The 18,095-nt window shown below is 38.3% G+C and overlaps 1 protein-coding gene across 1 annotated transcript in view; it reads right to left on the bottom strand.

The window, feature by feature from the left end:
• The window catches only part of clybl (citrate lyase beta like), a 67,348-nt gene that overhangs the window by 21,902 nt on the left and 27,351 nt on the right, over positions 1 to 18,095 (bottom strand). The window contains exon 2 of the mRNA XM_066706761.1: positions 10,862 to 11,054. Within this exon, the coding sequence (XP_066562858.1) occupies positions 10,862 to 11,054 (193 nt within the window). The remainder of the gene's footprint in view (positions 1 to 10,861; positions 11,055 to 18,095) is intronic.

Raw genomic sequence — 18,095 nt, 5'->3', positions numbered from 1 at the left:
CATTGTGGGTTCAGGAATGCTTAAAGGTCTTATGGTAACCCAACATCTCAGTTTCCTCAAGTGTTTTTCATATTTAAATTGTTATGAACATCCATAATAACATTGTAACACACCTGGCCTAGAGCTGGTCTAAGGAGAAACGAAGACTCCCAATTTTAAATGGTAAAATGACCACCTATACCTACTGTGATATTCCGTTCAGTGTTTACAAAATTTCAGTGCAAGGGTCCATACACCTTCAAGCAGGACTGGCTATCTGACAAAGCTGACAGCATGAGACAGTGGATAATGGGCAACGGCATTGGAAAAAAAACATCATAGCTCAACCCCATTGAACCTCTAAGAGAAACACAAGAGACAAACTTCTCTGGCTGCATTAGAAACATAAGTGTGGGAGCCATTAAAGCAAAGGGCTTCCACATAGCTCATAACTGGTTCGAAATGGGACTGTCAAAACCAACAGTGACAAGGATTCCTCATAGGGCGGTGCACAATTAGCTAAAGGCTGCCAGGGGCTGATTGGGCCTAGCTGAGTTGGACAGGTTTTACTCCGCATGCCACACAACCTTTAATGTAGCGTTGGTTGTGAACCCACACTATAAAAAGTGAGAGCAGCACTCCTTCTCCCCGAGAAGCTATGGTTTTGTCATTTGCACCGTGGACTCAAACGGAGAAATGAATCTCATGTTTTAGGGAATGTACATTAGTGGCGTTTATTTTTCGCGTTAGTACAGGATTAACAACTGGCAACTCCAAAATTGGAAAGGAATGAAAAGAGACCAGAAGAAATTTAGATTCAAAATTAAAAGAAAAAAGAAAACATACTTGCGGCCGCCAGGAATGTCAATACTGGGCCTGCACTATTAAACACACTGTTAAAACTGCCTTTTATAGTTTTATAGCCTGCCATCCCACTTTTGTTAATATAATGTCAATTCAAAGATACGGGTTTTGTGCCTATAAGCCATTGACACATCTGAGGATGAAACAGAATTATTGATGAAAGCCAAATTTGTCCAGCTGCACAATAGAACTGTAATAGAAAATCAGAAAGACTCTGAAGCAAACCATTTGAGGTATTTCTAAGAGCTACATCATTACTTTAAAATTGCTTACTGGCTGGGATGCATTTTAAATATGATTTTTCCATAAACAATCCTGGTTTTATTCAAGTTTGACCACAGCAGTAGTATTTGAACACAGCTGCCTGCTCTTTAATTGTTGCAATCATACAGTGAGGGGGGGGCGGGGGGGCAGGGGCTGAGGCCAAAGGGAGAGAGAATGGCACAATTTAATCTCGTTTTTGTTACTGGACATATATTTCAAAATCTATAATTATAGGGAATATTGATATTCACTAAATGAATGCAGAACATGGCTTTCAAAGGTCTTAAGATCACAATAAATATATACATTTGCATTAATTTGGAATCACATAAAGAGTCACATGTTATTGCAATTGATCCCACAAGTAACACCAATGATAGCTTTGAATGTCAATTAATATTTGCTTAAGGTTGATATGACATGATCGCAAGAATCGGGATTTACAGAAATCTTACTCCAAAACAATTAAATCAAATTATATATTAAAACATGCCTACTATACATTTCTGTATATTAAAAAATAATAATTATAAAGTTTATTTTTTTTAATTACCTCTTTGCGGTTGGTTCGATTTTTTTATAATTTGTTTTAGAGGTAATGCATGAGTCATCCATTTTTTCCAGGTATCGCAGCATTTTGCATCCTGCTGTGCGGCTTAGCATGCCATTTGAAATGAATTGCAGCGAGCACCGAAGGACTAGCAGTTTGTCGGGATGTGTGCTTTTCTAACATAGTCTCTTGAAGATTACATTTTGACAGGTCAAAAATATACATTGAAAATTCTGTTAATCTTGCGTCTACACGTTTAATTACATGCAGCGTTTTTAAATCCATAGGTTCCTCTTACAAAACCTCAAACCTAGAGCAATTTAGCTTCCAATGCATTTTAATGTGGCTTAGGGTCATTTTTTTCCGCTCAGAAACATTGAAAGACTGCAAGATAAAAACACAGTAGAAAAAAATATTCTCCATAGTATTTTGTGAAACCCCAACTTGCATGACACTGTCTTTACAAAAGTGGTGATTTATTTGCTTTATAACATATTTCTTCCTTCTTTATTGCCACAGCTACTTTACTGCAGAATCGCAATGAAAGAAAAAAAAAGATACAGGATCATTATATAGGTTGTGGTATCCTTTACATCTAGTAGCAAGCTCAGGCTCAATTTTTTCAGGTGCCAAAGAAAATAAGTGCTAGTAATTTGATAATGATTCCAGGAGAACATGTTTGCTTTTCAGTGGAGTTCAGCAGTTTGGGATATATTCGCCTGCCCCGAACTCTCTGCATTTGGAAAATTGCAAAGTGTCTATTTCATAAACGAGCTTCAACCACCACAGAGTCACGCCTGGGTGTTTTGCAGTTAGCAGCAGCTGAATGAGATCAGCTTAAGTCACAAAGCTACTGTCAGGAATGGACCACGTGCCTGACTACCTACTGATTATAGCCATGGGAGAGGAGGGGGCTGGGGGGTAATGTATAATGTATGCATTGACAATGGAAAATAACCTCCTGTTACCTCCTGTATGTTAACATTTAGTAACTCATGGATTAGTGGTCATTACACACATTTCTGACGTTGATAACATGGTGAAGGGGAAACCGTTATGAAAAGGCAGCCCTACAGCCCTGTCTGCTGAGTAACTGAAATGCAATCTGACCCGTTTTCTTTTGTGAAAAGGAAAAGAAAAATGTGAAAAAGGCCTGAAAAACAGGCTTTGATGCAAAAGGCTCAGAATCTACAATGTCTTTGTATCTATAATTGTACAACGTGTAAAAAAAAATACATCATTGTTGCTCGTCTGATTTGGTGGTGACCGTGACATCCGTTATCGGCTGCAGGAAGATTCAGGACATTGATTTCTCGGCAGGGAGAACTGGGAGTACACTAAAATCATCATTTGGACACATATTGTTACGACAACCAAAACAAAATGTAATACCTAGCATTTGAACCATCTTGGTTTCCTTGTTTATTTTCAGATTCGATTTGTATCTACATTGTGGGGCTCAACCCTGGAATGGTTTCATGTTAATATGTCACTGATGAGCCCAACCACCCTGTGCTCCACAAGCCACATCACTTTCACAAACATTAATTGAGAGACAGAGTGAACTCAAGGATGCAATTGTGAAACAAATGCACTAGCAAAGTGGGATAAAAATGCACTATTATTTTCTAGTTCAAGAAAATGAAACTATCCAGCATTAATTGCTTGAGAGCAACTGTTATGCATAAAGTTCGGTTTTACTGAAGGGCACCACGACCTTCAACATCATATTTGGGTTGTTTTAGACAACAACGTTTTGCTATTATTGTTATTGATGTATTTTTGGAGTCCTGAGTCTCACAGAAGACCTCTCAGAGGAAGAGGCCCAGTGAATCAAGAAGACCTCCAAGTGATTAGCATCTCTGTGTACTGTAAAACATGCTTTGAGAGAAATTAAACCGCAAAATAAACTTTTTGTCTCTAATCCAAATATGTTTGTAATACACACTGTATGTATATATTAGGTGCATTGATGTATTGAAACAGGAAAATCAATCAACACCTACTGATATAAGCATATTTATTTATATTTAAAGCAGAGGGAATATCCTATGTGGACTGTCAAAGGGGCTGCGGAGAGGATAACATGAATATGGTGATGGATCAGTGAATAAAAAGAGTGGTTTTTACATAACATGGCAGACACATAGCCGTCATGTTGCCACTTACCTGACTGAAACACGTTTCTGAATAAAATAGGAGCAAAAAGCAGCAGGCATTGCTAGTACAAGATCTGTCACTATTTGTAACAGACTTGCGAAGGCTGAGCTGCCCTTTAAAAATACATTACTTTTGAGTGCTTGCAGTCTGTGGGCATAAGACTGTTTTATTTTTCTCTCCCCCCACTCCCATTTCTACCATCACAGTTTCACAGCCACCTGCTCCTGAGGCCATTTATAAAATCATGCAATTTGCTTTAATTGGCTCGATTGGCTCGGAGATTTTCACATTTAAATAAATGGAGTTTGCAAAAGCAGTTAACATTGCAGGGTGGCCACAAACATCATGAGCTTTGCTTTTCCCAAGGATTCCATTTATGATGGTCGCGTGGAAAATACAAACTTCTTTCCTCTAGCCATTTTGTATTATCATCATCTTGCTCTCATTCTGTGTGACAAGCAGGCATTCCCTCGGTCAAATGCAGGTCTGTCCTGTGGTACTGTGCGAATGCTGAGTTTTCAAATGGCAAACCATTGCGTGTCAAAGCAAAGAGAATAATAAATAACAAAGTGAACCTGAAGTCATCACTGGCTAAGTATGTAAGTCTAAGGCTAAGTACAGTATGCATCTTACTGTACCAGGAACAGGCGAAAATGATCTCAGGCCTGAAAGAGGCAGTTGTCTACTCAGAGTTCACGTTACAAGGCAGGACAGTGTTCAGGCTAACTGTAATGGAAAGACTAATGAGGTATCCAGAGCAGTAAACTCCAAGGTAAACAATTGGCTTCACACCCCTTATACCTGTTCAGTGTTAATCTATGATTCAATACATCTGAACGTTTCAAGAGATCTACCAATATACCAGAAAAGACCAACGTGAACCAAGATTGCTGAGAAAGTGTGTTTGGTCATCCAGAAATTCTTATCATTAGTCCACATCACCAAACCCCTCAGTGTGGGCTCTCCAACATTTTTATTTCTTGATTGATTTTTTACTACTCACACTACAAAGACGCCAAGCAAATAAAGTCCAGCATAAAGCTTTGGAATAAACTCTTCTTGGTGTCTCCTATTCCTTTACAAGGAAGCAAAGACCTTTATAGATATAAGCAGATATGAACAGTTTAAATAGATGCTCTCCAAAAGGAAATAGCCAATGTCCTGTAATTTGTAATTAAAACAGTTGCAAAGAAAGAATACTTTCAACTATTCAATCTTTTCTCAGAAGAATTCTTGTGAGTCACTTGGATTTTTGGCAATGAAGCTCCAACCGCCAAAAAAAAAACAACAACAACAAAAAACCAAGAGACTACTCCATATTTTCCTCTTGTTATTTATGTCAATATTACTTCCATCCAAAAGAAATAACTGTGTCTTTCTACTCCACATGGTTAAAGGAGGGCTTGGAAACAAACAATTTCATTTCTGAGAAGGAAAAAAAGAAAAGAAAAACAAAAATCAGATTTTGTTTTTTGCCAAGAAATATATAACACAAGCAGCTTCAAAGGCTGATTTGTTTAATGATATAGATGCTGGTTTCTCCCAAAAGACTGGTTTTCATTTTCTGTCCTCTATTGCCTGGGACTGCACCGAGCAAAATACTGAGGACTTGTTCCCAGGATACTGCGGAGACATTCCCGGGGTCAGGCGCAGACCTCCATTCTCCATACGTTTTTAATCCCAAAGAGGACACTTGCTCGTCGGCGCATCCAGTCTATTTATGGTTGTCTATTGACATTTGTCACATCTCGTCTTAAAGAGATCGTTTTTATTATTTGTATTGTCATATATTATTCTACGTAAACTGTCAATGGCCAACAAGAAATCAATTTAATGTTGGCTGACATTTCCCACCTGACACTCTAGCCATCAATACATGTTCATTTTGGACTGACATTTCAGAGACATACTAGATAATTTGTTGGCTTCAGCTGGACTGTGTGTGTACATGGCAAACACTTCCACATGCATACACCACCGAATTACATGACCAGTCTCATGTCAAGTAGTTGTAAAACAGAATGTAAGCGGACCTCCACAAACAATCTAGTCAAACGGAAACTATTTGTAAAACAAGTAAAGCAGGGCTTAAATATTGCCGCACTCAAATTGGTAGCACTCTGGATGAGATGTTCTTAGTCACAATTACTAAACCCCCACCCCAAAAGGTTATGTTTACCCATAGAAAGGGACTTGAAAACAGATTTTGCTATATTTAGATGTCTAATATCTAGCACAAATTTAGTTGCATAACCATAGTAGCATGCAAAACAAATATATAGGATAGATCTCTGAATAAAGCATTTAATGGAATGCATAAGTCCGAACCCCAATCTTTAATCTACGCAAGCAGTGACAATTACACTTACAGTTTCAGTCAGAAACTGCAGCTGCACTGATGTAGGTAGCTCTCCTACATTGTTGTGGGGGGGGGGGGGGGGGGGGGCTTGCTGGTGAGCATAAGGTTCCTTTAATCTATTCATTTATTAATTATCTGTGGTTGCCCCCTGTTACATACATCTGCTGCCACCACCAGGACACTTGTGAAAAATCTAAATTCTGTAGCCTATTCAAGGAGAAATCAAATCATTTCAGAGAACGAATATACTTGTGCGTAAACAGACATTCTTTTCCAATAGACCACAAATGCTAAACCAAACAAATCCACTTTGTGGGAGAGAAAGGAAATGAAAAACAGACTCAAATCATCCTCCAGTCTTACTGAATTTCTGGTATGCCTTGCCATTTCAGGTAAAAGAAACTGCTGATTAGAAGGACTCTCCCATTCAACAACAAAATAGTAACAATTCTATAATGGGGTAGAGCATTTAATGTTTAAAATCAAGCATAATCGATAATACTTCACGCACAATCTTGAGCTTAAAAAAACAACACAGCTTGATCTTTGCAATGCATTTTAAGTTAACATTTCTGAGGGGAAATATTCCAACGTACCACAAATGAATAATGTACACCTAGAGCAGGAAGAGAAAGAGCGCATACGTCAGTTGCTTTGTAGTAAATACTGTGTTTACATTCTTCAAGAAGAGAGCAGTGCGAAGCATCTTTACACTGAATGTTGGGCCCAGTGCTGAATGGAGTTGGGGGTTAGGTTGGGTTTGGGGCAGAGAGGGTGGGTTTGTGTGTGTGTATGTGTGTATGGGGAGGGGGTTGGGTATTCAATTTCAGCTGCTTCCTAAGACCATCAAGGTGCACCACGGGACCTGTTGCTAATAAACTTGTTATTGTGTTCCCATACACGTACCACTGTGAGCCGACGACAAAGCAAAAGCACATTACGGTTTCAGCCATCAGCCACTACTCCCACCTGCAGGAGAGGAGATCTGATGACACAGAAAGCGAGGGCCAAAATCACCCGTGACAGAGGCGCACACACAGTGAAATTAAAGATGGGGAAAGAGGAGGGGGGGGGAGCAAAGAAACAAAACGAAAGAAAAGATTTTGCGTGCAGTTCCTACGACTGCCATCCATTAATGCTAATAACTAATCATTCTAGCAAGTTTCGAGCTCTGAATTATCAAATCTGCAAAGAAAACAACATCCGTCCACTTTCACACTTCAGTGGAAGAGGTGGTCCCTCTCGGCAGGACTGCGCAGTCTTGCCATCTGGAGAATAAATCGAGTGTGAAGTACAGTATAGTTTGGGACCAAGCTCCGTGGCAGCAACTCAGCAGTCAGTTCATTAGTTCCAAACTTCCAGGGATTAGTCCAGCCCCTATTCTGCTTCTGGAAAGGATGAGACAGACAGGGTAGCAAAGCTTCAAGGAGGAATGTGACAACTAAGTTGGAGACTATAGGGCATATAAAGGGAAGAAAAAAACAACACAGCGCACAATGTACCTCAGAGAAAAGGATTAGCACTCTGTTTGACATATCTCTCATTGGTGTGCGGCAGATACTGTTGTTTTTTTCTTTCCCCTCTTTTTTTCCCCTTCTCTCTCTCTCTCTTTTTGTAAAAGACATTATATCTGTATTAAAATCAACACATTCTTCCCTGGCTTGTCCCCAGACAGCCCAGGCCTGGGTGACAGTTAGCAGTTTTTGACAAACCCTCACACCGTCTGTCCCATCACACTCTCCTGGCTTCAGACTCCGATACCTGGCGCCAAACAGTAAAAAGACTGACTCATATCTCCACTCTGACAACAGTCTCGTACAGAGTAGAGGCTACAGTGTCCTGACATGAAGAAATGCAGGGAGGCAGTTGCAGGCCTTTGTCATTTGTTGTTTTTTTCTTTTTTAAGAGGAATCGATGTTGGTGTTGCTAAAACATGCAGCAACGAGTAGAACATTTTATAGCAATATTAGGCTGATTGCACACGTCACTATTTCATGCATTTTGTCTTTTACATTAATACATATTCAAAATCCAAATTTGTGAAAAGACAAGTTACTTGTGTGGGATGTTTTTCTTCTAGAGGTGTGTTAGATCTTTTTATATAGGATTCATTAAAACAGAATGTAAACAAAGCTCCAGAAATGCCTGGCACATACAGCCATCAAGACAGGTAACAAGGGAATATATATCATTTGACATAAAATGAGAAAAAATGACATATATACATAAACCACCACAAATGTAACAATATCCAAAATGCAAAGTTCATAGACCAAGTGATAAAATGCATGGGTGGGGGAGGTGTATTTTATGACTGAGTTAATAACTCATTTTTTATTACACTGTAAGCTACATCAAATAAATAAAGGATCACAGGTAGCTGCATGCGGTGCCAGACTCTTTAAAGTTCACATATGGTTTTAAAATGGACGGGATCTGTGGTGGGATAGCAGAAGATATACCAGCATAATAACTGCCAGGGTTTTACAATGTATGAGCTTTTTTTTTTTTTTTCAAAGTAATAGGATTATTTTCTTAGCAGAAATAAAATGTACTTAGAGAAATACAATGTTATTTTAATGGGTTAACTATTTGCATTTTTATCTGGAAGGCTTTGCTTCATGTTAATTCTATCAGTCACAACAGGAACATGAACTGTAAAGAATGCCTGCTTTCCCTATTGAATGAGTGAAGACCATATCCTAATACCATTTTCACATTTCTCAGATCTACACTGGTTAATATTCTCCAGCAAGATAATCCTGTACAGGCAGAACCTAGCTACTGAATTGACTGAGAGAAAGGAAAATATAAAAGTGTTTCTTTTTTTCCTCGGTCTCTCTCAACGTTTTCAATTATTTCTTGTAAATAGTATTATCACTGTCTAGGGAAATGGTTATTGAGTTAGCAAAAAGAAAGAGGATTTTTAAACTAGAACAGATAAAGAGATCTAATTATGTGAAATACATCAATTTTACATACGCACATGTCTGGGGGAATTTTGGGAGTCTGAGTCTAGCAAAGAGTTGAATACCAGAGAGCATTTCTGTTGCCGCTGGTGACTGACTATATTGACAGCCAGGTCCCAATATACCTGATAGCTGTGTTCCTTATTTAATAATGGGCAGAACTAATATTTTAAATTGTGTTATTGCATTTAATGTATACTTGCATGCTGTTTCAACTGTCATTTCTAAAGGCTTCAATTTGAATGACAACAGAATACTTGATTACTTTTACATTATTTTAAGTATCCATGATGGACAGCCAACACACACAACTCATGGACAGGTAACCCTTGAACACTATACAATCTGTTAAAGGGAACAATTTGTTTTATTTAAAATTTCTTTGGAAGTTTAAGGGCTATGCAACGGTTTTATGTTAATGGAAACCATCATACTAGTCTAAAAGAATTACACACAAATTGCTTTTCACGTTTTCTTTTTTTTTTTTTTTAACATATACTGCTTGTGTGTAACTGGGCTACAGTTTAGGTTTGTAATCAAAAGAGGTCTGTGAACATGAATGGCCCCTAGCAGTATTGACCAATTGTTCTATGTTATTATCAAGACTTAAAAGACTTTCCAACGTTACTCGTTACCCCATCTCCTGTCTATCCGTTTCTCCAATCGCATCCCTTTCATTGGCAAGTTGGCCCAATGGCGTCGCAGAGTGGGCGGGCTGAGAATGCTTTTAACCTGCTGCATCTGTTCATTTCCTGCTGTTCTCTCAGTGTGACATGGTCACCTTGTTTCAAGTGACTGTGAGAAAGGGCATTTTTTTCCTTTTAATTAAATTTAACGGGGGAAAAAAAAAGTAGTGGTTTTAGTGTTTGCTTTTTTTTAGGTATATCTTTTAGGTACCCTGTTACAGGCTGATAAATTCCCGCAACATATAGTATAATAAACAGAATTAAAGTCAATTATCTATGCAGTTAAATTGTAATATGATTATTAAACTATAACAAGTATGATTTATGATCATGATATTAGTTTTGACTATAACCTTGCTGTACGATTTCATTATTTCATTGCTAGGAGTAACTGTGTACTGCAGGGGTAGGAGGAATAGAAAGACACCTCATTACAACTCTTTCTTAAATAAGGTACTTTATAAAGCTGTTTGAACAAACACTCTAATGCCTTACATTTCTGTTCGGACAGGAAAAAAAGATAAAGTTCGATAATCAAAAGACTCGGCATCATAAATTCCCACTTTGATAATTTAAACCTGTAATATGTAGATCACATCAGTTTGAAACTGTAGCCTTAAGATTCCTGGATGAAAGAAATTCAGATATGTGCCGACAAGACTGACAACAGGCAACATCCTATGAGGTTACCCAGCCTTTCATTTATTAACAATTTCAAATCCATAACTTTCCCCCTTGCTGAAAGAAGAAAAGAGTTCTGAGTTCTTTAGAAAGAGAGGCTTGTGCATTGAGGACGTTTACGGGGGAGTAAACAAACAAACAATGAGAGTAAATGCAAAGAAGCTTAAATCCATTAATACAAATTTCAGTCTTCTGTACTAGTAATTATCTATGGAATACATGCCTAGAAAATGACTGTGAGCAAAGGATGCTTTATGACTTTGTGTAGAGTGTTCTAGTGGAAACAACCACAAGGCCCCTTGGAAATCACAGACCCGTCTCACTCCGCACAGACAGCAACAGGATTTACCTTTTTGCTGAGAGCCACGCCGTCCTCACAGTCTAGCACGGCGCAGTCCACGTCGAGGGAGGGCAGCTTCCTCAGCTTGCGCTCGTCGTTCCCCGGGACGTACAGCACCGCCCTGCGGGGCACGTACCTGGCGGTGGACTGCAGGGCACGCTGGGGGCAATGGCCTACACACCGAGTCCAGGAGTCTCTGCCCCTGTAGGAGAATAAAGTCAACACTTTATACACACATCAAGGCAAGGCACAACAATCTGCATACACAGGAAGAATAAACCCCTGCAAACTCCACCTATATTCATGATGTGCAAAACAGATGTTACACATTAGGGTGACTACAAAAATATGAATGTGTGGCGCTGGCAGCAGCTCCTAGAACCTTAACCTGCTTAATCAGCATCGTAACAATGAGCAAGGTGGTGACATCACTGTGAATTTATTTTCGGATGGTTACTTTGACAAGCAACCACACCAAGCTAAACAAAACTAAAGACTGGGATGACTTATCTTTTCTGAATCATTTTATTATTATTACTTTTAGATAGTTAATGAAAGGAAGAGTCATACAAAATAGATGAAAAGCGGATACAAACGATTGACTAAATAATAGTAAACGATGAAGGCTGAAAGTTCTAATATCATAAGACAAAGCAATATTTTCCAGATGATCGTTACATGACAGTAATGTATTTGAAAATATAAATGTAACCGTTCCTTATATAAAAACAACCTACCTGTATTTTTTTAATAGTTTTAATTATTTTCATTGAAATATGAATTTCAGACTACAAGTGAAGCAACAAACACAAAACTGGTATTTCCTTTCTGGAAAAAAGGCTTTAACCAAACACTAAGAACAAAAAAAAAAAAAAAATGCAAGTGAAAGGTTTTTGTTTTTTTCTTCTTCCCACATATTTAACTCTCCCTTGAAAAGTTTATTTTCCTTTCAGCTCCTCATTCAAGCAGATGAGCAACCCTGACCTGCACTTCTGAAATGGTTTATCACAAGACACATCACAAGCAATTGTTCTCATCTCAACCCGTTTTGGAGAGCAGCTTAGCAGATACAGCTGAATAAATCCATTAAGAGGCCGACTAAATTCTGAGAGAGAAAGGGGAAGAGGGGGAGAATGAAAAAAAAAAAGATTAACAGCCCCCCCAAAATAATTAAAGTTTGGACAACACGACAAATCTGCATACTTCCTACTAATTACTCCTGGAAAATAGAGGCCTGTTTGTTGTAAACAGCAGCAGCGCTTGTACAAACATTAGCGGTTCACAACAGAGCCAAAAACGCTTGTTCACACTAAGCAAGGCCTAATGAAAGCAACCCTTCCAAACAGTTTTATTGGTACAGCTGCCGAGCACGCATTTTATCACACATGCTAATAATCGCAGTTATGGTGCTCACATTTTAATTATTTGTTCTGTAGGCCGGGTTCTCAAACAATTAGTACTAATGAATGGCCAAAATAGCTGGGATCATATATATCTAATTACAGTCAAAAATAGTTCTCGCCTGCATGTGCGTTTCAATTTACCTCAGAGGGATAATATTTGTTGATTGTGTTTCTGTATGCTGCGAGAAGGAAAAGAAAGGAGAACCCAAAAAAAGAAAAGGGGGAAAAAAAAACTGCTCTAAAAAAGGGTAAAGTATTTATTCTCTTTTCTGGCTTTGTTCTCAAAAGAAGCTAAAGTCACTTCAATAGGCACTTAATCCTGTCATCCACGCTTACAATTGCCTTCCAGTATCAATCAGGCAGAATCTGAACCAAGATGATGCAGTTATATTGTGCAATTAAAAGCAAGTCAGGTAGTTATTGCTTAGGGCTCTTTGCGGGCCCAAGTACATAAAGTGGCTCGGTGGGGATTCTGAATGCCGTAGTGTTTAAATTTGGTCAGTAACAATATCTCACAAGGGGAAGAGGGAGGAATATGCAAAACCTCTCAGTGTGGATTGTGAAACAGAGAAAGGGGGAGGAACTCGCCGACACTTGAGGGACAAAAACCTACAGCACCCATATTGATGGCGAAACAAAAAAAGCAAACAGCAAAATTAGAAAGAAAAATAGTGGGTAGAGGAAGGGGGGTGGTGGTGGGGGGGACCCAAATTAAGTCTTCCACATTCAATGCATACTGCTGCAGGGTGAATGTTAAAAAGGCATTTTAAGTGGCCACTTGAAAGGCAAATAAATTATAATGTAAGAGGGAGGCATACAAGAAGACAGTAATTAAAGAATGGATATTACCATATTTAACAAAAAAAGCGGAGAAAAAAGGGTCCTTAGTACACTATCATCAGAAGCAGTACAGGACTGCAGATACAGCGCCGATTGAAATGGCAAGTCTAATAAAGCTGCAATATTCTACATTCCTTAAAGCTCCCTTTTCCCTTTAGATCACTTTTTTTCCCCTCTCTGTTTTAACTCAGTGGGGGTTTCCACTTTCCAGCAGCCTTGCAGCTATTGGGTAACTAAAGAAGAGTTTTTCTCCCTCAGTTCCACATTTGATGGAAGGGAGATCCTGTACCACAAAATAAAGTTTTCTGCAGTTCTTAAATGTGGTTGACATATACATTACAGCCCTTTCAAGGGTGTGCAGTCTGCCGAGAGCGATTCAGGTTTCCGATTGATTTTGACTGGGTACCTGTTCGGTCCATGGGGACGTAAAATGAGATTCTAGGCCCACACATTGTAACGAGGTGTAAATATTGTTCTTTCACTACACCAGGTGTCTGTAGGCAGTGAGGAGGGGGAGAAGAACGTCTCTGCCTCAATTCAAACAAGTAGTTGGACCTTCACCTTCATGGGTTACAGCATCAACTTGAAACACAAATCTAAACCAATAAATAAGATACTTATTTCATATTGGATGGAAACATGTGTTCCTGTTTTGTAAGCAAACGCTGGACACCGATGATAGAATCACATCCCATGGATTCCCAGAGTCATAAAAATGGGGATCTGGAAACAACACAGGGGGGTTCTTGCCAAATGTGACTGCATTGCGGCACCCTTGCAGCCAAAGGGGTGAACATGGGGAAAAAAAAACAAAAAAAGGTATTCAACTCAGAGAAGCCTTAAAATACAATGTCTGGCCAGTCGTCTTATTTCCCCTTCTGTCCTTGACCACGTTAATATTCTTACCATTTCCATTCAGAACCGAATTATTAATAAAATCCTTAAAGATGGATTATAACATTGGTATCATTTGTATTTGTTAGTCAGCTCTAGTATTCAAAGAAGTCCACAGACACACACACACACTAACGGAGTTATCCAAGCCACAGCCATTTTCCTTGTGGTTGTCGAATACAGAAGGGTTTTATTTTGTACCGCAGCAAATTTAATAGGACGTTTTACACTTGTCAGCAGAGAACAAGTTTGAATGAAGACAAAAAAAAGGACTGGCAAACATCTGAAATGTCACATTGCCAAGTAATATCTGCAAATAAGGGAATCGAAAAATGGAGGTTTGTGGAAGCGGTTTACAGACAAAGAAGCTTACAGATACAGTAAAGTACAGATACAGTATCATAACAAATTGTGCCACTGCGCTCTTTAGAAGAACTAGCAGGGAACAATTCAAAATCATAATTTTTCAGTGTTATGTTGATTTAAGATCTTAGACCAGAATGTGCATTATAACTGGGGAATGTGCTTTAATTTGTTCATGAAAGAGACTACATCACACCCTAACAAAAAGGATCTCCCCAGCTTTAATTCATATTTATAACATTTGCAAAAATGTCTCTTGTTGCAGAGATTTCTTTTATGTACTTGCTTCTTTCAGATACCCATCCCTCGTGTTTTCAACTGCAGTGCTCTGTAATATTTAAAACGGGCGGCCTTGAGATAATGTAACAAAACAGCAGTGTCTCTTAACTCTGCCGATTGCATCATGCAGGGCTCTAGACAGACACTCACGTAGAAGACCGAAATGTATTCTGTGGGAAGGGGAATTGTGGGAAAACTGGATAGATCAACACCATATTCATATCTGGTGCTTGTGAGGCTCCACAACTTGCCCAGAATTCCAATGGCATGCAAATGTATTCAACACAAACTGCACGCAAGAATCCTTCTCCCCACATCCCCTGGGTCTCTCGTTTTAAAAACTCCAGAAGCCCCCCGAAGCCAAGATAGGCAATGAAACGTGCAGCACGCATTTGTCAAAGAAAATCTGAACATTCTCCTTGCATGTTGTTTTTAAGGAAGCGCAGAGGGTATGGTACCGCCTGCCAACTTGACAAACTGAAGAGGAAGAAATAGGATGCTGCAGCTTTAAATAAACAGCAGCTATGAGGACAGTAATGTAGTAATTCCTTTTTCTCCTTCTTCCATTTTATAGGAAATAGATCAAGTGGTCTCCAGCTGTTATTTCAAAACAACATAATTAAGCAGAATACGAGAACACAAATTGAAACTTGTCACGAGCAATTTCTCTACAGCGGAAAAGTTATTTTACACAGAGAATGATTATTGCATTGGAAACATAACTGAGCCATGCTTCAGAGGCTAACGCACTGTGATCCATCACATTTCAGTTTCATTTAGGGCATAAGAGAATAGTGGGCACTGATGATCTGAATGGCTTGTTCGCATCACAAGATTTTCTCTCTCTCTCAAATGAAAAAGACACAAAGGCAGAAACTCACTCTCGCTTGCTCTCTCAGGGACCCAGCTACAATTCAGATGTCACTGTTGCAATGTAGAGTCACTTCATCACCTGTATGGGATCTGAGGACCGCTCAGTAACAGTAGGGTGTTATTAATAATTATGTTAATAATAATATTAGAGCAAATCTAATCTGCGCTTTTATTAAAAGGGATAATCATGTATTATATTTGAGAGACGCATCCATCAAAGCAGTCTATTATGTTTTCTAGTGGAGAATTAATTCGGTCAGGATGATTTATTTTGCCAGATTGAAATGAAACGTAGCCCCTGATGAGGATTTACGAGGTGCTGTAGCTGTCAAAATTGTTCATAACAGTACACGAAGAAGAAATTAAAATTCCAACCAACAAGGGGCAAAAATGAGCAAACGGACATTTGTAATGATATAACTCAAGGGGAAAGACGTATTTACTGAATAGGTAATACACATTTTTGGTATTTACAACTGATGTATTACTTGTAAATTAATGCGAAACTGGAGACTAATTAAAAAACAAATGATGTGATGTTAATGGTTAATGTTAATGGTTATTAGCATCCAAACGTTTTAAACTCAATCTTGTATTCTTACTTGTATTCCTCATAGATGGGTGACATCTGTTAAAAATTTTCCTGCCATGAAGCGATGATGTATGCTTTTCACAGTTTAACAATCCCTCCAGTATGTAATATTTCTGTTATTTTCACATGAAAGGTTATCATAATACATGGCACCATATATACATTACTGGCGGTAAAATAAACGCATGAATGCATACTGTAACCAGATTTACTACCACAACATCAAGAGACAGTTTTGTTTTTATGCAGTTCAATGCAACTGGTTTTCATTACAGGGGAAAAAGGAGAGGCTTCCACCATTTACTGTGCCAGTCTGGAGTGGGGAAACAAAAAGTCACTTTATATAGGTTTTGATCATTTTAATTAATCAAGATGAGTCTATTGAGTTGATGAACATGTGTGTAGTGATTATCATAGATCAGGACTATCAGGTAAGGGGGTTTCTCTTTACAGCTACTTAACAGTAGTTAGAACACAGAAGCCAAATTTAATAATTAATTTAAAGGAATTATTTAATGCTATATATGTAATCGGCTCTTTCATTATGTCAGTTTTTTTTTTTTTTTTTTAACAATTAATGTTTTCAAATTGTTACACAGCTTAGATAGATAGATGTGTAAAAACGACTCCGACTGAATGCCCCCCAAAAAAAATAATCTTCAATATCCTCTGGTTGTTATGGCAGCTGATATCAAAGTGGGTGAAATTCAGCCAGTGAGAGGACAGTGAGAACTAAAGCTGAAATCTTCAGAGCCGAATCAATGTCATTAAACTGCCTAAGTTGTAAGGTTAAAAAAACCTAAACACAATCAATTTAAATCCAAATCGCTTTTGGAGTCATCCACTATAGTACTGTATTTAATATTCAGTACGCAAACATTTGAATCTCTCTTTAAATTCAGCATGTGTACGTTTCAAGAAAGATGCCATTTTCCACATTATGATGTAAAATGCCATGACTCTAGAGTATCTGTCAGGAGAAAGAGGATTTTATGATTATTTTCAGTCACAGGCTGTAGAACTTAAATGGCTCTGGGGTTGATCTCAGGCCAGAGCACTAATGTAGCTGTTCAGACCAGGGCTCCTGTTAGATCTTTAAAACACACATTGAAAACGCACAACATAAAAGATGTGCTTTTGAAATGGTCATAATCGGATATTTTTTAGCATGGCAAATACTTATTAGGTCTAGAGTATTAAAGCTTTAAAATAAATAGATAAATAATGAATACAACTCGAGATCAATGCAGCAATGCAATGCACAAGCACTTTCATCAAATTAGGCAATTATGTGAGAATTAAAACGGCCAAAAGCCATCAGTATTTATCTTTTTTTTAAATCTTGTCTTGTATTTCCACATCTACATAACGAAAGAAAAAAACAATCCCAATGAAAGCTAATTCTCAGCATGACATTCAAGTTCCTTTTAAAGCCCTAAGTCTGAAGACACAAGCGTGCACCAAAAAATTACTGAAATTATCCAGAGCACAAAAGAAGGGCAGAGGAACTAATCAAAGTGCTTTTGCTCAACACAAGGCTCGATTGAATGATCCAATCCCTTCCAAATAGGATAAACTAGTAGCAAGTGACCCCACCAACACATCTCAAGAGCTACACAAGCACCACTTGTTCCACTTTCTACCACTCACCCTCATTAGAGAGGATTTTACAGCTTAATCTGAAGAATGAGGATGAAGCAAGACTGGTTATCTTCAGTGCCTGATACATCTACCTGTAATCCCTCTCAAATGCTTTCTTTCTTTTGCCGCAAATAAAATTTTCACTAACAATACACTCAACATTTTCAAGTAAAAGCTTGGCATTTAATGCCTTGGTACTCATGCTTGTCCAAAACAAAACAAAAAAAATCAGTTCCCACATTCAAGTACATTTTCAAATCTTAATTTTAGCGACTGCATGAATAGACAGCAAAATAAGATATTTAGAACTGTATTGCATATGCACAAACAAACCTCTCTTGCAAATTGTTCCCAAAAG

The sequence above is a fragment of the Amia ocellicauda genome, chromosome 6 (assembly GCF_036373705.1).
Source record: "Amia ocellicauda isolate fAmiCal2 chromosome 6, fAmiCal2.hap1, whole genome shotgun sequence".
In the NCBI taxonomy this organism is placed as follows: domain Eukaryota; kingdom Metazoa; phylum Chordata; class Actinopteri; order Amiiformes; family Amiidae; genus Amia; species Amia ocellicauda.
This window is presented reverse-complemented; position numbering and strand designations above follow the sequence as displayed.